This window comes from Salminus brasiliensis, chromosome 16 (assembly GCF_030463535.1).
Source record: "Salminus brasiliensis chromosome 16, fSalBra1.hap2, whole genome shotgun sequence".
NCBI classification, from domain to species: Eukaryota; Metazoa; Chordata; class Actinopteri; order Characiformes; family Bryconidae; genus Salminus; species Salminus brasiliensis.
This window is the reverse complement of record NC_132893.1, coordinates 1361163-1385944: the sequence shown is the minus strand read 5'-3', so window position 1 is coordinate 1385944 and position 24782 is coordinate 1361163. Positions and strand designations below refer to the sequence as shown.

The window sequence follows — 24782 nt, the reverse complement described above, 5'->3', positions numbered from 1 at the left end:
GCAACAAATTTTCTGCTTAGTAGAATGTTTATTTACAATTTTTTTTAATGTTTATTTGTTTATTCTCACACCTGAACACAAGCTTTTCACATGTGACCAGCATATTTCAAAAGAGTAATGTTCAATTTAATTTCAGTAGACCCGCCCCCTTCTCCCAGACCGAGCCTTTGTGTCTCAGACCGTCTTCATTGAGCTTCCAGCACAGAAACAGAAGCAGATGTTTCCATAATGCTACCTTTTGTTCTGGAACTGGGAATGTTGTGTAAGAAACGTTCTAATAACACTGAAGTAAACCATTATTACGCCACATGGTTTTTTTAGGACGTTCCTGGACTGTTATTTCTGTAACCTTCCTGGAACCTTTTAGAAACGCTGCTGAATGTTCCTGTGACGTTCCCATTCTGCTGGCTGGGGAGTCCTATCTGTGTCTGCAGCCATGTGTGCCACCAAAAGTAGCTGAATGCATTCATTAGAAGGGGTGTCCACAAACATTTGGACATGTAGTAAATCTCATTGTTGGCTATTTTAGGGCAAGTCCTTATCACCACTGAAACCCAACTTCTAAACATTCGCGACAAGCTCACCTCAGGTCCAGTTTAAAGGACCCACGCTCTAAATAAAATCACCTGTCCTGCAGGTAGCCTGGGCTAATTTAGTCTTCTTATTCAGAGCACAGGTGGTTCGCCACAGCCTCGAGCAGCCTCCAAAGGCCTGAAGTCTACAGCAGAAGCCAAGTTTATCAGCCTACCCCTGGAACTGTCCTACAGTCAGAGTTTTAGAATACTGCATTTCCCTGTGTTGCATAAGCTTGGTTAATCTTGTGGGTTTGTGTTACTTAGAAAGCAGTAGCTGGTTGTTCTCATTAAAGGGTCCATACCCAGTATTTTTCTCCCCCTTACCCTGCTGAAAAAACAGCAAGCTCAAGCTGATCAAGATGGTTAAGCTGGTTTTTGTTTGATGGTTTGATGGAGTTTGATGGTTTGGCTGCTCTACAAGCACGATCAACCTGACCAATCTAGATCACCAGTATGACCATGAGCTCTGGTTGACCAGCAAGATCACACTGGTGGACTAGCATGGCCAGCATTGAGCTATGGCGCAGTGGAGGAACTGTGTTCTCTGGAATGATGGTGGTGGAGCTCCATACATCCAGGACTTTTGGGTGGGATGAGTTGGGGATGAGGTAGGGTGGTAACCATCCAGCATCCTGGCCTCACTAATACTGGTCTCGTTGCTAAATGCAATCAAATCCTCACAGCAATGCTATGTCAGAATATAGGGGAAAGCTTCATCCTGGACAGTGAAGACAGTTACTCCAACAAAATCAGGATTGATTAATTTCAGAACTCTTAATTTCAGAAGAAACAATGCAATAGCAGGTGTCCCAATACTTTTGTCCAAATATAATATGTATGTGACCTTTGTTCTGATTGTTCTGCTTTCTGTTTTGTGCAACTTTTAATCTGAAATACTCCCTAAACTATAACTTTAGCTCCACATGGGCGTGGCTGAACCCCCGAAGGCCGAGAAGGCGGATTTATGGAAACGTCCTGGATACACAGCTAGTTCTCCGTGCTATAGGCCCTTTAAATGCACCGCATGTGGCCCATTGGCTGATCAGCTTTATTTTTAGAGGCAGTTCGGGTCAGGGAAGGACCAAAAAGAGCGAAAGTAAGTCTGCTGCATTAAAGATGTATCAGAATCACACGTTTATTTGTGACGAGGGAACAGAAGGAGAACAGAGGCTGAATGTTTTATGAGCTGTGTCCCTCCGGACTACTTCTGTTCATTTGAGAAAGGAAGAGGAAGAAGAGCATTAATGGCCTATTCGTTCATTCTGGGTGAGAGATTCCTAAATCTACAACCTTGCACTTGGCCTGGCTGCAACCTCCACGTGAAGGTTAGCTGTATGCCGAAGGTTCGGCACCCTTGGCCCAATGATATATTTGCTCAAAGTCTTTCACTTCCTGTAGTTGGAGTTTCTTCCCACGCTTTGCAGAAGGCCTCTCATTCTGAGATGGTCTAGGGTCACCTTGCTGCACAGCTGGTTTAGGGACAATCCAATATTCAGGTCAGTGGACTCAAGTCCTCAAGTTTGGGTTTGAGTCTCTTCAGGTTGTCCGTGGAGGTCTGAGGCCTGTTTTGGACCATTATCCTGTTGTAGAAGCCATCCTCTTTACTTCTTCAGGCTTGGTCTGATGGTCTGACATTCGGATCCAGAGTTTGTTGGTACTAATTTATGATTTGTGATCTTTTCGGGATCCAACGCCACTGACGTACCTTTGCTGATTGTGGGCAAAGAGTTCACGTTTACTAGATGTCCTGTAGCATACTTCAAACTTTAAAATTTAGATGTTTCTGCAAGGAACGCTGCACAGTAGAATAGTGCACCACCTCAGCTCAGTTGACCTCCACAGTTTACAAAACGTCAATGACTGTCTGCCATGTAGTCAAATCTGCAACCAGACTCTGCTAAGTAGAGACCAGCAGTGGAGCCAGACTCCCCTCCTCATTCAGTAGACCCACCCCCTTCTCCCAGACTGAGCCTTGGTATCTCAGACCGTCTTCATTGAGTTTTCGGCACAGAAGCAGTGCGGATTTTACCCTGGACTCCCAGTCTGTCCGGTAAGTGGACGCTCCATCAGTAAAAGTGCAGCTCATGTAAGTTCCTCTACAGCTCAGCACCTCCATGTACTGACCAGAGAGGACGCCATGGAGGTCCTGCTGCAGCAAAGCGTCATGGCTCGGGATTTCTTACTCACGACCCCCGGACCATAGTGGTACGCCTGTCGTTGTTTTTACTGTTGTTGTTATTGTGACTATTCTGTTTCTAGCTCTGTCCATCAGTGAGGCTGACTCCGATGATGACCAGGAATGCTCAAACGCAGATGCTTGGACTGATGTTGCACTAAATTACCCGCAGACCACGGCAGAATGGATGTGCGAGGGGGGAGGGAGGGGTGTGTGTTTGAGCCCTTCTGTCTCCCTGCTGTCACGCCATCACTCACTATGCAGAGCAGCTCTGCAGAATCTGCTGAACTTTTCCCAGGACCTGGAGAGAACTCTGATCGATTTCACCCCAGCCTGAGAAAGCCTCCACGGTCAGGAGGAAGCGCAGAGGTGTGTGTGTGAGTGTGTGTTTGCGGGTGTGATTGCGTTTGTTTTCATAACATTTTCAAAAGGTAAAAGTCCACCCATTGCTGATTTTTAAATGCACACTAGTCCATGTAGAGAAGTACTGCCAATAGAATAGGACTCTCTGGAGCAGATCAACATCATGACCCTACTGGCTCCATGCTGCATAATGCCAGGTGTGGGCTAGTAGGCGAGGGGTATAAAGCCCCCCAGCATTGAGCTGTGGAGCAGTGGAAGAACTGTGTTCTCTGGAATGATGGTGGAGGAGCTCCATCCAATACTTTTGGATGGGATGAGTTGGGGAGTTGGGGAGATCTCCCAACATCCTGACCTCATAAATGCTCTTGTTGCTGAATGCAATCAAATCCTCACAGCACTGCTTCTCCACAATCTAGTTGAAAGCCTTCCACTTAGTCAGTAGAGACAGTTACTCCAACAAAGGCAGGATACATTCTTTTTAATACCCTTGATTTCAGAGGAAACAATGAATGAATGAGCAGGTGTCCCAATACTTTTGTCCATTTAGTGTTTGTGGGTGTGTTTGTCTGTTAGTGATGTTCTGGGAACACCTTATCATTTTGTCGGAATCAACTCAGGGAGATTGTCTGAAGCAAGGGTGATACTCTCTCTTTCTCTCGCTCTCTCTCTCTCTCTCTCTCTCTCTCGGTATCTCTCTATCACCACAGCTAATATCCACTGAGTTATGTGAGCTATCATTCAACTCAATAACACAATGATACATTGTATATAACCCAATCAGAGAGGGGAAAGCGGATAACTTGTCAGAAAGCAGTGTGTGTGTGTGTGTGTGTGTGTGTGTGTGTGTGTGTATAGATTATTTCCTTAACTGTTCCTTCAAGGCAGAAGTGGGGACCCCAGGGCCTGAGTCCAGCCCAGTTTGCAGTATTGTGCTGCAGTGACACATAGGGTCAGTGGGAAACCCCCCTATTAAGATAATGAGACATGTATGAGTGAGTGTGTGTATGAGTGTGTGTGTGTGTGTGTGTGTGTGTGTTAAGCTCTAAAACAGCTCTCTCAGCTTCTCCCGGCCTGTCTGTAGCGATGTAAGAGCTATTAGGCCTCATGAATTAAAGCCGTTAACGACGGTCATTACCCTCCCTCACGCCACTGAGGGCAGGAAATGATCTGTATTCATCAATACTCAGTTCTTAATCAAACCAGCGAGCGGACGAGTGAGTGAGTGAGTGAGTGAGTGAACGTGACAGAGAGGAACAGTATGGACAGAAGTGGGCAAGTTAGGATCGTGTAAAGTAAACAAAACTGTATATTTTTCATAAATTAGCAAAATAAAGCAAGAAAATCATCGAAAAAGAGGACAGTGGGGACATGCCCGGGTTGGGTTGTTGTGGATGGACCCTTTAAACCCTTAGGTTTATGATTGAGTTATTAATCCGTATGCTGAGAAACTGTAACAGTTTGATTTAGCGTCCTGCGGAGTCCCACTGGGTTCTATTTTAGGCCCTGAAACTGAAACTGATGCTAATTCTTATTTTCTTATATTTTTAAAATACATGTTGGTCAAATTTTCCCCTTTTGTCTCCCAATTTAGCACAACCAGATACCCCACCCCTTCCTAGGTCCTCCGATACATGCAAATCCAGCCACCACGACACCACCACCCCACCCCAACAGCACTTTAAGAGTGACAAGGGGAGTCTACGAGCGCCACCTACCCACCCGGAGAACCTCCACTACACTACCCAAAGACATGTGGGAGACTCCAAGGTCAACTGGTCAACATTGGTCAGCCTGATTTCCGGTCGTAGTATCAGTTTAATAGTGAGACTGATGGAAGGAGGGAGGACGCGTTGGAGGAACAGCCAAAGAGCTCTGACAGAGAGGAAGCGAGTGAACGAGCGAGCGAGCAAGAGAGAGAGAATCCCTCAGTGCATGTGTCAGACCGGTCCTGTGTGGTGACTATGGTGTGTCCCAGGAGGACTGTTTATCTGGCTGCTGGTGAGAATAGAGAGAGGGAAAGTAGTGTGTAAAGCTGTATGTTTGTGTGTGTGTGTGTGTGTGTGTGTGTAGCATCCAGCTCCAGTCCTGTTACAGATGGCAATTATTTCAGAATTCGCTGGGTCTCGGCCAAAGACGCCCTGGATATACATCAAGTGACAAGCGGCATGCTGAGCAGGCTTGTCCTCCACAAAATACAGCAACTCAAACACTCCCGCTAACACGCTAACGCTAGGCTGCCGAATCTCACGCACTGGCCCTGAGACTTTAGCAAGTTAGCTAACTCAGGGTGACAGTGGGGACTAATGGTCATCCACAGGGCTTGTTGTGGCTGGGTGGCTTCAACTCGTGGGACCACTGGAGTGTGAGGTCAGGTTCTCCAGGTTCTCCTCCAAGTTCTGGATGGAGCTCCACCACCACCACCACCACCACCACCATCATTCCAGCGAACACAGTTCTTCCACTGCTCTACAGCTCAATGCTGCTGGGGGGGCTTTATGCCCCTCTAGCCCCTCTATGTTCAGATTTTCAGTGGGGGGGGGGGGTGGTTGACCACCATGACTAGTAAAACCAAGCATGAGCAGGATCGAATGCAATGGTTCAAGAGCTGGTTAACCATCAGAAGGTTTTGTCCTTGGGTGGGTTCCACATTGGGCCCACGTGTAGATGCCCACCAGGGTCAGGGATGGGATGGGACCAGGATGGGTTGGTCAAGCATGGGTCATATCTGGGTTGGACACTGCACATGGGGCCTGGATGGGACCCATGTGAGATTAAGCTGGGCTGGAATGATGGGCCTCATTTGGGAAGACCAACTGGGTCAATATGTACCAACCCACCATGTCGGCTGCGCCTTGATTTCAGCAGAACGCTGGACCAGAATGCTGGACCAGAACGCTGGACCAGAACGCTGGACCAGAAGGCCATTTCACCTACCCACCACTTCTCTCGAACCTACGCATACGCCACACATATGTAGTGAGTTCAGAACACCAGCCCACCCCCCACCCCCATTTCTGTCTGGAATCAGCTGGAGCTGGCACTGAGGCGTGGGTAGCGTTCACCGCTGAGGTGAAATGATCCTAAGAGAACGGATCGTTTAGGCGAGTGTAGTGCCGGTGTGTCTTGCCAAGCGTCTGACTCGATGCTGATGCTGTCCGATGTCTCCTCACTCAGGGGAGTGCGCTTCTGAGGAGATAATTAAGACTGCAATAAGCTGGCTGTGCAAATCACGTTTGTCACGCGCGAATCCAACCTGCACCGTCCACACGGCTCGCTACAGATCACCTCCCCTTAAATTACAAACGACAATCAGACACAGCACTCCCCGGCTTTCTCCTTTCGCCCTCACAAGTCCCAGCTATCGCCAGCCACTGCAAAAGCATGCTGGGAGTTATGTTAATTACCGGGCCCATAACGAGAAAAATCGATAGGCCTTTAAAATACAGGTTTGACAAATAGAAACGACATGGTACAAAAGTATTGGGACACCAGCCTATTCAGTGTTTCTTCCTAAATCAAAGTTATGAAAAGAGTGTATCCTGCTTTTCTTGGAGTAACTGATCCACTAGGTTTTGGAGGAGCATTGCTGTGAGGATTTGTTTGCATCTCCAACTGGTACTGAATGGAGGACCACCACCATCGTTCCAAAGAAAACAGTTCCTCCACTGCTCCTTAGTTCAATGCTGGGGGGCTTTATACCTCTCGAGCCCATGGTCAGATTTTAAGTGGGCAGAGCCAGTTTCATCCAAGAATGCACCATCTTTGGCATTCTGTAGGTTCTTGATACATCGCTGGCTGTGAACACGAGTAGTAGCTTAACCTGGATTCAGTCCCAATCGGTGCCAGAGGTGGGCTAGAGGGGTATAAAGCCCCCAGCATTGAGCTGTGGAGCAGTGGAAGAACTGTGTTCTCTGGAATGATGGTGGTGGAGCTCCATCCAATACTTCTGATGGGAAGAAACAATAAATGAGCAGGTGTCCCAATACTTTTGTCCATATAGTGTACTTTGGCTCGATGCCCCAAAGCAGCTGCAGTGTTTTAAAGCTCCTCCCACCTTCAAGATACATCATCAGACGGGGAGTTTCCCGGTCTCCAGAGACTGCTGTAGGTTGAGGTATAGTAGTTTGGTGGGTGGGGGTGTTTCCAGCAGGTGAAGCGATGGGGAGCTGTGTGTGCTGTAATGTGCCTTTAAGAGGCGCTGCCCCAGCCCAGGGGTTGAGCTCTGCTTATTTGTGCTGCGGGACGTTAGGTGGGGGTGAGGGGGGCTGGAGCTGGGGTTGGGGTTGGGGCTGGATCGATACAGGTTAAGTGCTCGAACCTGCAGTGGTGCTGTGCCGTTTCTCTGCCGTGCTGAGGGTAAATCCGGCGTCCGGCCGCTGCGGCTCGGCTCATCTTGATAAGAGAGAGAGAGAGTGGAGTAATTACAGCCGCTGCTTCAGTGAGCAGCCAAGGGCATTTCCACTGCATTCACACTGAGACCGAAATACAGGGGCTTCCCTCGCTCACTCAGCCTTCATTACCAGGACTCCCCACCTCTCTGTCTCTCTCTCTCTCACTGCATGTACTCTCTTATTTCTGCTCTTCTCTCCATCTTTCTATCTCCCTCTCTGTCTGTCTGTCTGTACTCTCACTCTTTCTTTGTATCTCCTCACTTCCCCTGCCTCTATCTCTCCCCCTCTCTCTCTCTCTCTCTCTCTCTCTCTCTCTCTTAGCTTATCTCTCATTTCTTTTTCTCTCTTCCCCTGCCTCTCTCTCTCTCTTTTATTTATTTGTCGTTGCCCGCCCCCTCTTCCTTCCCCTCTCTCTTTCTTTTCCTTATTTCCTCTCCCCTCCTCTCTCTGTCTCTTCCTACCTCCCCCCACCTCTCTCTCTTTTCCACTCTCTCTCTCTCTCCCTCTCTCTCTCTTCCTACGTCTCTTCCTCTCTCTCTTCCTCTCTCTCTCTCTCTCTTCCTCTCTCCCTCTCTCTCTCTTCCTACGTCTCTTCCTCTCTCTCTTCCTCTCTCTCTCTCTCTCTCTTCCTACGTCTCTTCCTCTCTCTCTCTCTCTCTCTTCCTCTCTTCCTCTATCTCTCTCTTTTCCTCGTTTCCTCTCTCTCTTCCTACCTCTCTTCCTCTCTCTCTCTCTCTCTCTCTCTCTCTTCCTCTCTTCCTCTATCTCTCTCTTTTCTTCGCTTCCTCTCTCTCTTCCTACCTCTCTTCCTCTCTCTCTCTCTCTCTCTCTCTCTCTCTCTCTATCTCTCTCTCTCTTCTCCTTGCTTACTCTCTTTCTCTCTTTTCCTCGCTTACTCTCTCTCTTCCTACCTCTCTTACTCTCTCTCTCTCTCTCTCTCTCTCTCTCTCTCATTGCTGTGAGGATTTGATTGCATTCAGTGATATGAGCTTTAGTGAGGTCAAGATGTTAAACGATCACCACCCACCTCATGATCCCCAACTCCCCAAATCACCCCATCCAAAAGTACTGGATGGAGCACCACCACCTCCATCATTCCAGAGAACACAGTTCCTCCACCTCTCCACAGCTCAATGCTGCTGGGGGGCTTTATACCCCTGTAGTGTGTGTGTGTGTGAGTGTGTGTGTGTGTGTGTGAATATGCATTTGCATCTTCTGTCAGCAGTGGGTGAAATTCAGTAGCTTAGTAGCTGAATGCATTCATTAGAATTGGTGTCCACAAACATTTGGACATATAGTGTACTTCAGTCTTCATCTGGAGCGGCACATTTCTGTCAGAAGTGTCGGTTAGGCTGCTTTCAGGTTTGTGAATATTAATCCACGGCCGCAGCGGAGCCTCTCGGGGGGGGGGCTGCATGGTCGCTGTGTCCTTGTCACGTCATTCAAAGCCCTCAATGACTGTCCCCGGAGACAGCTGGCAAGTCAAGTTCTTTAACTGAGGGCTGTGATTTATCCCAATACGAGAACAGAAGTGGTTCAGCAGAGAGAGAGAGGGAGAGAGAGAGGGAGAGAGAGGGAGAGAGAGGGAGAGAGACAGGGAGAGGGAGAGAGGGAGAGAAACAGGGAGAGAGAGAGAGAGGGAGAGAAACAGGGAGAGAGAGAGGGAGAGAGAGGATAAACGGGAATGGAGAAATCCTGTCTTGTAAGCATTAAAGGCCTCTCTGAAGGATAGTGCCGAATGTGCAGGCCTGATATGAATGGTGGTTTAAGTGTAAATGAATACCCCATTGTTTGTTTGACCGCTCTGTTTTCCCAGGCCTGCAGGACTAAGCGTGTTCTGTTTGGGACAAAACAGTTTTGCAATCCGAGTCTCTGTCCGAGGCCCCATGTGTGAAAACTGTAGCGGAGCTTCAGCTGGTGCTGTGGGCGCATTTGTTGGAGTAACCGTCCAGGATGAAACATTCTGCACTAGATTTTCGGGTATTGCTGTAAGGATTTGATTGAATTCAGCTAAACATTTCCACTGCTCTACTGCCCAAACAAGGGGTAGGGGATTGGTGGGCTTATGCCCCTCTAGCCAATGCCTGGCATTACTAATAGTGATCTATATAGTGCTCTGCATTATAGTGCTCCATATAATATTGATCTATATAGTGCTCTGTATAATAGTACTCTATATAATAGTGTTCTATGTAGTGCTCTGTATAATAGTGCTCCATATAATAGTGATCTATGTAGTGCTTTGTATAATAGTGATCTATATAGTGCTCTGCATTATAGTGCTCCATATAATATTGATCTATATAGTGCTCTGTATAATAGTACTCTATATAGTGCTCTGTATAATAGTACTCCATATAATAGTGTTCTATATAGTGCTCTGTATAATAGTACTCTATATAATAGTGTTCTATATAGTGCTCTGTATAATAGTACTCTATATAGTGCTCTGTATAATAGTACTCTATATAGTGCTCTGTATAATAGTACTCCATATAATAGTGTTCTATATAGTGCTCTGTAGAATAGTACTCTATATAGTGCTCTGTATAATAGTGCTCCATATAATAGTGTTCTATGTAGTGCTCTGCATAATAGTGCTTTGTATAATAGTGTTCTATATAGTGCTCTGTAGAATAGTACTCTATATAGTGCTCTGTATAATAGTACTCTATATAGTGCTCTGTATAATAGTGCTCCATATAATAGTGTTCTATGTAGTGCTCTGTATAATAGTGCTTTGTATAATAGTGTTCTATATAGTGCTCTGTAGAATAGTGCTCTATATAGTGCTCTGTATAATAGTACTCTATATAGTGCTCTGTATAATAGTGTTCTGTATAATAGTGTTCTATATAATAGTGTTCTATATAGTGCTCTGTATAATAGTGTTCTATATAGTGCTCTGTATAATAGTGTTCTGTATAATAGTGTTCTGTATAATAGTGTTCTATATAGTGCTCTGTATAATAGTGCTCTATATAATAGTGATCTATGTACTGTTCACTCTAATAGTGATCTGTATACTCTTCCCAATAATGGTGCTCCATATAATAGTAAGTTATATACTCTTCCTTTCAATAGTGTTCTGTATAATGTCCAAATAGTGCTCCTTATTATAGTGATCCATATGCTCCTCCCTATAATAGTGCTCCGTATAACAGTAATTCCATTAGAGCCCATTCTGAACACAGCCTGAGACAGAAATGTAGCCCTAACTGCTCCCAACCTCAGCACCAAGCACACACACATTAGAAAGGTAAATGTCTGCCTGTTTTTCTCCTTCCTTATCCTACGCTTTCTCTTCCTATCTTACTCACACACACACACACACACACACACACACACTTCCTCTGTATCTCTCTTTCTTGTTAGAGGTCAAACTCAATCTGTCCTTGTCAGGTTTAATCAAAGTATCCACAAATTCAATTTCAGCTGCTCTGCGTGAAAGGCTATCAAGGCGTTCTTTGTCATTTGCGATGTCTTTAGGGTGTAAGACGAGAGGCTAAAAGGGTGTTTCCAGCGCATTTCTGTTTACTGATCTCTCTGTGAGGAACTGCACTTCAATTGTTAGGCCTCATCCTTCCCTAAAGAGGGATTCAACTCGTTTAGTCTTCCATTGCTGCTGCTGCTTAATTGGACAAGCTTTACTGAGCCCCATTTAAACCCAATGAGAGACTGTAGCTCCGCCTCCTCAGTGTATATCACAATACCTACATTTAGAGCGTTATTAATATTCACCCTAATGAGAGACTGTAGCCCCGCCTCCTCAGTGTATATCACAATACCTACATTTAAAGCGTTATTAATATTCACCCTAATGAGAGACTGTAGCTCCGCCTCCTCAGTGTATATCACAATACCTACATTTAGAGCGTTATTAATATTCACCCTAATGAGAGACTGTAGCCCCGCCTCCTCAGTGTATATCACAATTCCTACATTTAGAGCGTTATTAATATTCACCCTAATGAGAGACTGTAGCTCCGCCTCCTCAGTGTATATCACAATACCTACATTTAGAGCGTTATTAATATTCACCCTAATGAGAGACTCTAGCCCCGCCTCCTCAGTGTATATCACAATTCCTACATTTAGAGCGTTATTAATATTCACCCTAATGAGAGACTGTAGCTCCGCCTCCTCAGTGTATATCACAATACCTACATTTAGAGCGTTATTAATTATTATTCACCCTAATGAGAGACTGTAGCTCCGCCTCCTCAGTGTATATCACAATACTTACATTTAGAGTGTTATTAATTATTATTCACCCTAATGAGAGACTGTAGCTCCGCCTCCTCAGTGTATATCACAATACTTACATTTAGAGTGTTATTAATTATTATTCACTCTAATGAGAGACTGTAGCTCCGCCTCCTCAGTGTATATCACAATACGTACATTTAGAGCGTTATTAATATTCACCCTAATGAGAGACTGTAGCTCCGCCTCCTCAGTGTATATCACAATACCTACATTTAGAGCGTTATTAATATTCACCCTAATGAGAGACTGTAGCTCCGCCTCCTCAGTGTATATCACAATACCTACATTTAGAGCGTTATTAATTATTATTCACCCTAATGAGAGACTGTAGCTCCGCCTCCTCAGTGTATATCACAATACTTACATTTAGAGTGTTATTAATTATTATTCACCCTAATGAGAGACTGTAGCTCCGCCTCCTCAGTGTATATCACAATACTTACATTTAGAGTGTTATTAATTATTATTCACTCTAATGAGAGACTGTAGCTCCGCCTCCTCAGTGTATATCACAATACGTACATTTAGAGCGTTATTAATATTCACCCTAATGAGAGACTGTAGCTCCGCCTCCTCAGTGTATCACAATACGTACATTTAGAGCGTTATTAATATTCACCCTAATGAGAGACTGTAGCTCCGCCTCCTCAGTGTATATCACAATACCTACATTTAGAGCGTTATTAATATTCACCCTAATGAGAGACTGTAGCTCCGCCTCCTCAGTGTATATCACAATACCTACATTTAGAGCGTTATTAATATTCACCCTAATGAGAGACTGTAGCTCCGCCTCCTCAGTGTATATCACAATACCTACATTTAGAGCGTTATTAATATTCACCCTAATGAGAGACTGTAGCTCCGCCTCCTCAGTGTATATCACAATACTTACATTTAGAGTGTTATTAATTATTATTTACCCTAATGAGAGACTGTAGCTCCGCCTCCTCAGTGTATATCACAATACCTACATTTAGAGCCTTATTAATATTCACCCTAATGAGAGACTGTACTCTACTGGGTTTACCCAATTATCCTGTACTTCTTTGGTCCTGTTTGTGTTAAAAAACGAACACCAAGCACTTTCTGCTTCCTGTTTTAGAATGTATTTATTCCCCAGAAACCAATAAGACTACAGCCAGCCAGCCCTCCAGCCTAATCTATCAGAACCCAGCCGTCAGCAAGGCCACAAAGAACAGGCGGCCAGAGCTCATGGAGTGCCAATGGGGTGCATATGGAGTGCGTATCACTCTTTATATGTTTGTGTTGATTATGAGCGAGTGGGGAGCGCTTCCCTCTGATCTCTGGGAGACAGATTTAGTTTTAATCGGAGCGTTTTGTTCCGTTTCAAACCGATTCTGAAGCCTCTCCTCCCTCCAGCTCCCGAGGCTGCATTTCCGGAGCAGCGGAAAAATAAGCCCCCATCAATCCCCTCAGCTCTAATTGTCTATTCTTCTGGAATGAAATTCTGTGGAGCTTATGGAAGCACAAACGCTCGCAAATCTTCGGGAGTTGCGTAATTTCGTAATCTGATGTTTGCATCTTTGCCGTCCTCATTATCAAACAGGGAGATGAGTCTCGCTCGGCTGATCCCGCCACTACCGCCGCCACTGCTGCCATGAAACTAATCGGATATTTATTCCACATGGATGTTTCCTACGATTTTCTGAGCGCAAAGTGGAGCTTTCTGGGCGAGAAGGTTTCTGAACAGATGTGTAGAGGAAGTCTCGTTGGCTTGCAATGTAGCTAAAAGCAGAGCGAGTGCTAACACTACAACTTCCCATATAGATGAGGTTAACAACTGTACCAGCCTGAAGGGGGCGCTGTAACAGTCCCGAAACAGTCTGGTCCATAAAGTTCATACAAAAACAGCTAGTTGAGTGCAACAGCTGATGGTGTTTAAGTCCTGTAAGAAAGTTGTGAGGTGGGCGGAGCCTCCATGAGCGTCAGTCGTTGAGCCTTAGGTGCTTATGACCCTGTCGCCGGTTCACAGGTTGTCCATCCTTGGAGCACTGATGTTTTGGAGATGTTCTGACCCGGTCATTGTCTAGAACATCACAGTTTGGTTCTTGGCAAAGTGGCTCAGATTCTTACGCTTCGAGAACTGACTGTTCACTGGCTGCCTAATATGTAGATCCCACCCACTGACAGACAGGAGCCCCTATAGACGAAGGCCGTCAGCGTTTTTCACTTCGCTCGTCGGTGGCGCTAATGTTCAGCAGTCAGCAATGGCAGCACCTTAAAGTAGCTGGATTTACTCATTAGAAGAGGTGTCCACAAACTTTTGTCAGATGTAAACTGATTGAAATCTGTCCGACGACACCGTGCTTTCGCTGTGATCTGCAGCTGGGGATCCTGTTAGCATCGTGTATCCCTAGTAGGTGCTCAGCGTCCTTCAACGATCCTTCAAAATCCACTTAAAGCTGGAGAGGTTGGACGACTCCCCAGATGGTGCACTGGCTTTATTACAAAACTCAGCCCACGCCATGCGTCTTTAATCTCCCTGAATCTCTCATCGCATGTGTTCGCCGGCTGTGTGTGTTCGGCAGGGCTGCAGTCAAGACCGAGTTTCTCAAGACCAGGACATGTCCAAGACGAGAGACTAGTGTGAACGAGAGCTAGAGTCCAGATCCAGACAGAAAGACATGAAATCGTCTTCAAGGTCAAGCCTTAACTAGCATCTACCAGCATCACGTCCAACTCCTCTGGTCTTTTAAAGGAGATTAATTTATTATTGATTATTTTTAATTTTATTATTATTATATATTAAAGCTCTCTGTCAACTTTGCAGAGTATAAAACCATTAAACTCTTAAAGTCAGTGTGTGTATGATGACCAAACCAAGGCCCGTGGTTTCATTTGCCCACATCTGGTCCCGTCGTTTTCACACTGCAAATGAACCCAACCAAGGTCCAGTTGATCCAGACCGAGGGCACCTCCTTTTGGTTCGGCCAGCTTTTCTACCTTTGGTCTGGACCATGGTCTGATTTGACGGCTCGTTTTCGGGGTGTTTCTTTTGTCTGTTATTGAGCACTGCTCCCATTGGCTTATGTTAGAAGAGGGGGTGTGGCTTTGTGCACTTTTAGACAGTTGGGGCTTTTAAGGACATTCTGTTGTTTGGATGTTGAGGTCTGAATGGATGACGTGGACGACAGAAACGTGACAATAAAAAGTACCTCTATGTGACCGCTTGGTTGAGTTGCCCAGTTAGGGTAAACAGAATTGGGTGCTAATATTGGCTCAGTCGAAACACTGCACAAGATCATATTACCAGTTTCTTTGCTAGACTGAACTGGATGTATTTCACCTTCAGATGGGTTATTTATTCTTTACTAAATAAGATATGAGCTAGTAATGCTCATTATTTCTACCTTAGCCGTCATAATTAGGCCTTGTTAATGAGCACTGTGCATTACACAGCTGTGGCTATAGCAATATAATGCACAGTGCTCTTCAATGAGGCCTAGCCCAGAAATAACGTAGGTAGGTACTAGCTATGAACATTATATTTTACTTAGACAAATATAATATGCAAATGCAGCTGTAATGGACAGTATGGACAAATTTGGCCATGAGTTAAATCGCTTGTTTTCTATACATTCAAATATGGATTATATAATCTGTTTTAATTACTACATGAATTTATTGTATCCACATCCTGAATGGTTCACCTAAGAAAAAATATGAGGAACCAGGAACAATAATATTCCAATAAATACCAATAAAAACATATTTCTTAATACTGTTAAAGGGTTAATAGGGGTTAATATGATTGCTGGGATCAGTGACACTCGTGTAATGATGACTGTTTCCTCCGTGTAGAAATCCTGACACCTGCTCCCTCACACTGTTGGGTTAAGAATTAGAGAAATTAGCCAATACTCGTCCTCCTAGAATTGAGAGCAATGACCGTAAATCAGATTGGAGCTGATCAGGTCCATGCTGGGAGGTTATTCAGTGCCTCCGCGCCAGAATTGACCCCAATTACATCCCGCGACTGCCAGCGCTAATCATTATTAGCGTGGATTCACTCTGCTCTGTTTCAGCTGGTCTGAGATTTATCATGTATGTAAATACAGAGTAAATACAGATAAATATAATACAGTCAGACATTTCTACAGGGCCCAAATCCGTTTCTATGAATCATGGGTGTGTTTGTTTTGGGCGCAACGTTCAGTAATAAACCAATCAGCGTGTCTCTCACCGCCGTTCCCTTTAAGAGCCAGGTGCGGTCTGTCTGACCTCGGCGGGTTGCTGTTTCAGTGGTGTAAAGTGTCGGGGGGTGTACGAGCGCTGGGCTGCACATACTTGTGTTGACAATTCACTGCCAAGATAGCAACGAACGTCTGACTGAACGCCTAGACTGTTTTCAGTCAGTGGAGCTCCTGTGTTTTCTGTTGCCGAGATACACAGCGATAAGCCAGAAATTGACCTGAACACCCCTCACTTCGAGACCACCATGCCCATCGGTATAGAGATATTCACAAGCAGCGTGAAGGTGTGAAAATAGACTGTTGGCAGGGTGGAAGATGAGTGGGCGTGGCTAATGTGTGGTAGGCTGAATAGGCGAAGATATGTAGACAGTATATAGATATTTATATATTTATATATATTATATTATTTGGGCTGTATATATATTTATATATTTTCTTAACATTTTATAAGTTAAAAAATGAAACATTTCCTACTGCCTTCCACCAGAGGAAGTGACATCACTGGGTGCAGGTCACATTTTTTTTTATTATTCGAAATTGTTTGCAGATTTGATGCAGCTTTATGTAAGAGGTTTGACCTGAAAACTGTATCAGACATATATTTATTTTTATATTTTTATATTTATATAGACATATTTAAAATATGTATATGTTTTAATTACAGAATAAATGTTCTACAGGAAACAGATATTGTATGTGATCGATGATTTCATAACTGTATGCACAACAAACCTGAAAATTACTAAAATTATTTTGTGTAATAATATTTTGTGTAGAAATTGTGTATAAAAATATATTTAGAGGTTTATTAATAGTGTAAATGTAATATACTGATTTAATAAAGATTCATTTTTGAGAAAAATTACAAAATGTTTATTTAAGAGACACGAAATGTTCTCTCAACTCTACAATAAGCTGTGTGTGTAATGTATAGCATATCATTTTATATAATATATAGTAAATAATGTGTACTTTTTATATTAAAATTGTATTTTATTAAAATGTAATTATTAATTTGGCTGATGTATTTTTTTTAGAATTTGTAAATGCTGCAGAATTGTGAATGCAGTTGTGAATGTATCTCAGTAGACTCTCATGATAAGCTTCCTTCTCTCCAGCCTCCTTTCTGTCCATTCTCCTCTCTCTCCTCTCACTTCCCACCTTCCCTCTCTCTCCCCTCTCTCTCTCTCTCTCTCTCTGACCCCTGTCGCTGCTATCTAACACTGTGCGGCCTGATCGGGTGTTGTTGAGTAAGCGAGTTGAGCGGCCCATCTTTAGCGGTCAGCTTAATGCTATCCTCCTCCGGGCCTCGGTGTGTGTGTCCTCATGCCCTGAGCGGTACACAGTCCCCGAGGCCGAGCCCAGGTATCGAACACACACACACACACGCTGCAAAATCACCAGAGGTGTGTAGAGTAGCCTAAACCCAACCCCCGACCCGAAAGTCGATTCATACTCTAAATGGACAAAAGTATTGGGACACTGCTCCATTCAGTCATTGTTTCTTCTGAAATCAAGGGTATTAAAAATAGTCTCTACTGTGCAGGGAGGAAGAGGATTGCTGTGAGGATTTGATTGCATTTAGTGTCATTTGTGGCTTAAAGCACAAATTACTTTACCTGACTGTAGGGGGAGCCCAGGAGCAGGAAATGCCAATTTTCACATAATGCTGCTTTAAAATGTACTGTATGTAAAAGCACCCCTAAACCTCTATAAGGTTTGAGTGCTGATGACTGCTGACCTCACCAGAAGGACATCATATACACATGGTCTTGGGCTATATATATATATAATTTATTTATTTTTAATTTTTTTTTTTTTTTTTCCCCCTCCCCAATTTTACTTTGGCCAATTACCCAACCCACTCACTGGGAAGGCTATGACTGACACATGCCTCCTCCTCTTTTCAAACCGCCACCAGTGGCTAACTGACGTCACCAGGCAACCAACCAACGCGCTCGGAGGAAAAAGCACCGGGTACAGGTGTCTCTGGTGTACCATCTAGCAGAAGCCCGTGCCGACCAGCATCACACTGAAGTGCTGTGGGGCGGAAGAGAGAGCCATCTACCCACCCAGAGACAGCCAGGCCAATTGTGCTCTCTCAGGCTCAGGCTGCTGATGGCAGGCAGCATGACCCAGGACTCGGACCAGTCACAGAGCACTCGCAAAGTCAAAATACGGAAACCAGCGTAGAAAAACATGCTTGAGTCCGCTTGCTGTTCCTTCTGGCAGGCAGTGTAAACCTATGGACGCAGTATCTGGACTGTAGAAATTTGGCTTTTTGCCCAAAATCGAGGCTCTGTAGCTTTTTGCTGATTACACTCTGGAACTGTGTCCGTTCCTGCTCGGAGACATGGCTGTTAAAAAAGCCGAGCGCTGCCGAGGCCAAGTCCTCCGCAAAACTGTTGAGGTGTAAAACTGTCTCTCCGATTAAGAGAAGTGGGTAGCGTTTTATGCGTGAGTGTGCGTGTGTGTGTGTGTGTGTGTGTGTGTGTGAGTGTGTGTTTTACGTTGCCATGCCTTGCTCCCCCCCAGTGTAGAGAGTGATTATTGATTAATCAGTATACATTAATGAGAAGTATCGATCGAAAATGCGGCCAATGAGTGTGTGTGTGTGTGTGTATGTGTGTGTGTGTGTGTGTTCAGCGACTTCTCAGTGGCCTCCACAAACCCTTACAGCTTGACTGAGCAAGAATTGTCCAATGACATCACAGCATTCTGCCCAAGTGAGGTGAAATGCACGACATGTCCAAATATTTATGGACACCCCTTCTAATGAATGCATTCAGCTACTTTGCACAAGGTTGCACCCATTGCTGACACAGATGTGCAAATGCACACACACACACACACACACACACACATGCACACACACACAGCTTGTCTAGTCCCTGTAGAGAAGAAGTACTGCCAATAGAATAGGACTCTCTGGAGCAGATCAACATCAAGACCCTATTGGCACCATGCTGCCTAATAATGCCAGGCGTGGGCTAGAGGGGTATAAAGCCCCCCAGCATTGAGGAGCTGTGGAGCAGTGGAGGAACTGTGTTCTCTGGAATAATGGACACTCTTGTAGCTGAATGCAATCAAATCCTCACAGCAATGCTCCTTCAAACTCTAGTAGAAAGGTTCCCTTCAGGCTGGCACAGTTAGCCCAGGTAGCCTTCTCCGATACATCCGCCTCCTGTCCCACCGGGTCTCCAGCTCCGTCACACCAGCTAACCAACATCGCTTGACCAGGGGAGAGAGCGCCACCTACCCACCCGGAGAGAGCACGGCCAGTTGTGCTCTTTCTGACTCCGACCGCTGATGGCAAAGCGGCATGGGCGGCATGGCTCGGGATTCGAACTCACGACCCCCCGAGCCATAGTGGTAGCTATTTACAATGTCAGGTTTCTCGTGATCCCCCTATTCAGGAGCATTGTTCCCCCCTGAACGGCACACACCCCGGGACAATGGCACTAAGGATGTGGAGCCGAGCCAGAGCCCTTCTCTAGACGTGCATATATACAATAATGCTGCTCGGCATAGTGTGGTGATTCATCCAGCAGATTTTAAAGGAATGTAAATATTACAGACCCAGGACAACATTACGCTAGGATTCACACACACACACACACACACACACACACACACACACACACACTCTCTCTCTCTCTCTGCTTAACAGCCACATTAATATCCGTCCCTGTAATCATTTTCATTTGCCACACAACACCCACTCCTATCTCTCTCTCTCTCTCTCACACACACACACACACACACACACACACACACACTCACACACAGCTTTCCCACCTTTTGCCTTTTTTTCCCTCTCTTTGCTTTTTGCCGCCACTTCATATTTATTCAACACTCAAAACACACACCACGCCGATGCCCCCCCACCCCACCCCACCCCCTGCAAATAAGCTGCAGGTGAATGTTCTCTGCTCCTGCTTCTCTTCATGATTTACATTCAGGCCGAAGGTGTTCTGCAGGCGCTCTGATCCAGAATGGGATCATTATGGGCTGGCAGTCGCAGATTCTCCACAGTTTCCCCGATTCCGGGCATGGAATCCATTTGGGAACGGAGGGTCGGATCCAGGCCTTCGGACCGGAGGTTCTAGACCAGAGCGGCCAGGGAACACATTTGTGGACACCCCTTCTAGGGAATGCATTCGGTTACTTTAGGTGGTGCAAGTGCACGCAAACACACCTCACACAGCTTGTCTAGTCCCTGTAGAGAAGAACTGCCAATAGATTAGGACATGCTGGAGCAGATTAGCATGAACCTATGGGCACCATGCTGCCTAATGCCAGGCGTGGGCTAGAGGAGGGGTATAAAGCCCCCCAGCAGCTTTGAGCTGTGGAGCAGTGGAGGAACTGTGTTCTCTGGAATGGTGGTGGTGGTGCTCCATCCGGTTGGGGATGTTTTCTATGGCCATATGACCCCCCCCACCCCCCACCCTCCTCGATAAGCAGGCCCAATGAGGCAGTGCAGGCACAGAGAGGTCAGTGCGTCCCTCTAGCCAGAGGTAGTGATTGGTACTGTACACACATTACTCTGTACATAATTGGGCACTTTAGCATGGATTAAACATGCAGGACCCTGAGTTCACTCCATTCCACACACACACACACACAGACACACACACACACACACACACACACACACACAGACACACACACACACAGACACACAGTGATACGTCCCAGTGTAATAATTAGTGTCCCCGAGGCACGTCTGAAAGGTGAAAGCGACCCAGAATAGCACATGCATGTGGGACACTTTAAGAGAGTGTAAATTACACCTTATAGGGGGCTTACCTACACATACACACACACACACACACACACATCCACACGCACACACACACACACACACACACACACACACACACACATCCACACGCACACACACGCACCTACTAAAACAACAGCTGGATTCATATCTATGCATGTCACACGGCTACACTGAGACAAGGCGCCACATTGAAACGACTCTGATTCCATTATATACACATAGAACCCTAACACTCTCACCCTAACACTCTCACCCTAACACTCTCACCCCAACACTCTCACCCCAACACTCTCATCACCCCAACACTCTCACCCTAACACTCTCACCCCAACACTCTTACCCTAACACTCTCACCCCAACACTCTCACCCCAACACTCTCACCCCAACACACTAACCCCAACACTCTCACCCCAACACTCTCACCCCAACACACTAACCCCAACACTCTCACCCCAACACTCTTACCCCAACACTCTTACCCCAACACTCTCACCCCAACACTCTCACCCAACACACTCACCCTAACACCTCACCCCAACACTCTCACCCCAACACTCTCACCCCAACACACTAACCCCAACACTCTCACCCTAACACTCTCACCCCAACACTCTCACCCCAACACTCTCACCCCAACACACTAACCCCAACACTCTCACCCCAACACTCTCACCCCAACACACTCACCCTAACACTCTCACCCCAACACTCTCACCCCAACACTCTCACCCCAACACACTAACCCAACACTCTCACCCTAACACTCTCACCCCAACACTCTCACCCCAACACTCTCACCCCAACACACTAACCCCAACACTCTCACCCCAACACTCTCACCCCAACACACTAACCCCAACACTCTCACCCCAACACTCTTACCCCAACACTCTCACCCCAACACTCTCACCCTAACACTCTCACCCCAACACTCTCACCCTAACACTCTCACCCCAACACTCTTACCCCAACACTCTCACCCCAACACTCTCACCCCAACACTCTCACCCCAACATTCTCACCATAACACTCTCACCCTAACACACTAACCCCAGCACTCTCACCCCAACATTCTCACCCTAACACACTTACCCCAGCACTCTCACCCTAACACTCTCACCCCAACACTCTTACCCTAACACTCTCACCCTAACACTCTCACCCCAACACTCTCACCCCAACACTCTCACCCCAACATTCTCACCATAACACTCTCACCCTAACACACTAACCCCAGCACTCTCACCCCAACATTCTCACCCTAACACACTTACCCCAGCACTCTCACCCTAACACTCTCACCCCAACACTCTCACCCTAACACACTAACCCTAACACTCTCAGCCCAACACTCTCACCCCAACACTCTCACCCTAACACACTAACCCTAACACTCTCACCCCAACACTCTCACCCCAACACTCTCACCCTAACACTCTCACCCCAACACTCTCACCCCAACACTCTCACACTAACACACTAACCCTAACACTCTCACCCAACACTCTCACCCCAACACTCTCACCCTAACACTCTCACCCCAACACTCTCACCCCAACACTCTCACCCTAACACACTAACCCTAACACTCTCACCCTAACACTCTCACCCTAACACTCTCACCCCAGCACTCTCACCCCAACACTCTCACCCTAACACACTAACCCCAGCACTCTCACCCTAACACTCTCACCCCAACACTCTCACCCCAGCACTCTCACCCCAACACTCTCACCCCAACACTCTCACCCTAACACACTAACCCCAGCACTCTCACCCCAACACTCTCACCCTAACACACTAACCCCAGCACTCTCACCCCAACACTCTCACCCCAACACTCTCACCCCAGCACTCTCACCCTAGCACTCTTACCGCAGCACTCTCACCCCAACACTCTCACCCCAACACTCTCACCCCAGCACTCTCACCCTAGCACTCTTACCGCAGCACTCTCACCCCAGCACTCTCACCCTAACACTCTCACCCCAGCACTCTCACCCTAGCACTCTCACCTTAACACTCTCACCCTAATACTCTCACCCCAACACTCTCACCCTAACACTCTCACCCAGAACTCTCACCCTAGCACTCTCACCTTAACACTCTCACCCCAACACTCCCACCCCAGCACTCTCACCCTAACAATCTCACCCTAACACTCTCACCCCAACACTCTCACCCTAACACACTAACCCCAGCACTCTCACCCCAACACTCTCACCCTAACACTCTCACCCTAACACTCTCACCCTAACACTCTTACCCCAGCACTCTCACCCCAGCACTCTCACCCTAACACTCTCACACTAACACACTAACCCCAGCACTCTCACCCTAACACTCTCTCCCCAGCACTCCTACCCCAGCACTCTCACCCCAGCACTCTCACCCTAACACTCTTACCCTAACACTCTTACCCCAGCTCTCTCACCCCAGTGCTCTTACCCCAACACTCTTACCCCAACACTACTGCCCACAGTGACCGAACCCAAACACCCTTACATAAATAATAAATAAGATGATTTACTGGGAGGAAAAAGATTTTCCTAAAATAAATTACAGATGAGATGCATATATATATATGAATTGTTCAGTATCTAATATGAAATGTTCAGAATCAGAAACTGTTCCAGATCCAATCCTATGTTCAACCATGAATTACTGGGTCTCCACTGTGAGTTGTTCAGTATCCACTATGAATTATTCAGTATCCACTATGAATTACTCAGTATCCACTATGAATTATTCAGTATCCACTATGAATTACTCAGTATCCACTATGAATTATTCAGTATCTACTATGAATTACTCAGTATCTACTATGAATTATTCAGTATCCACTATGAATTACTCAGTATCCACTATGAATTACTCAGTATCCACTATGAATTATTCAGTATCCACTATGAATTATTCAGTATCCACTATGAATTACTCAGTATCCACTATGAATTTCAAAATGTCTACTACGAATTATTCAGTATCCATGATTAATTATTAAGTATCTAGTATGAATTATTCAGTACCTACTATGAATTACTCAGTATCCACTATGAATTATTCAGCATCTACTCTGAGTGTGTAACATTGTGAAGAACTGAAGTTTGGAGCCAGGACATCTTGGAGCTTTAACGGTTAAAGGAATGAAGGGCGTTGACCCTACCTGGCCTCTTCTCTGTCCGCCCTCTTCGCCCGCCACATAGTCGCACTTTGGAGATGAGGACGAGGATCTGTTTCTGGCAGAGCGACTTGTTGCTCTTTGGACACGGCTTGCGCTTGTTGGCGATGGGCCGGTTGGCCTGGTCGTCCTTGACCGCCCGTTTTTGTCTGATGAGTGAACTGGCAAGAGCTGCCATCTTCCCCCCCTCTCACTTTTGGGAGGGGGGTCTCCGGGTGCCCTCGGAGATCTCTTCTACGATGCCCCCTTGTTTACCTGCCCTGCCCCAGAGACAATAAAATAGGTGTGACCCCCCTGCCCCCCCTCACGGGGGATCAGATCAGGTGTCGGCTTGGTTGCTGCTGCGTTGGAAGTGTTAGAAAACTAGAAAATTAGAAACTGTTAAGTTCTAGTAGAGTCTCCACCCGCTTTGGGTTTACCCTTCATCATACCGGCCTGAGGAACCGCCAACCAGTGCTGAAGGAAGTCCAGGAACCAAGGGAAATCCAGGGAAAGAGGAGCGAGGAGGATGCTGAGGGAGTCATGGCTGCGAAACGGTTCACATCATCACTCTGGCCCCGGACCCTCCCCTGCCAGGCTTGCTCCTGAGCAGAGGAACACACTGATGTGGCTGAAGTTTGTTCCCAGAGCTTCTCCAACAGAACAAGAGGATCTCCTTACCAACCAACCAGCGCTCTCCTCCTCCTCCTCCTTCTCCTCCTCTTCCTCCTCCTGCTCCCGCTGTAAAGTTTTCCGTCCCTTTCTGCTGGATTATTCGGAAAAAAGATCCAGCAAATATCTGATGGCCAGATGGTCAGCTCAGACCCCAGCGACCGGACGGTAA

The 24782-nt window shown here is 46.2% G+C and overlaps 1 protein-coding gene across 2 annotated transcripts in view; it reads right to left on the bottom strand.

Annotated features, from left to right (window-relative positions):
• The window catches only part of fgf11b (fibroblast growth factor 11b), a 43046-nt gene extending 18909 nt beyond the window's left edge, over positions 1–24137 (bottom strand). Inside the window, exons 1-3 of one of the 2 annotated variants that reach the window (XM_072658446.1) lie at positions 23945–24137; positions 8888–8903; positions 7746–7765 (exon numbers count right to left, since the gene is read on the bottom strand). In XM_072658446.1, the coding sequence (XP_072514547.1) occupies positions 7746–7765; positions 8888–8903; positions 23945–24137 (229 nt within the window). The remainder of the gene's footprint in view (positions 1–7745; positions 7766–8887; positions 8904–23944) is intronic. The other variant, XM_072658445.1, reaches the window with a different exon arrangement.
• Between the last annotated feature and the right edge of the window lie 645 nt (positions 24138–24782).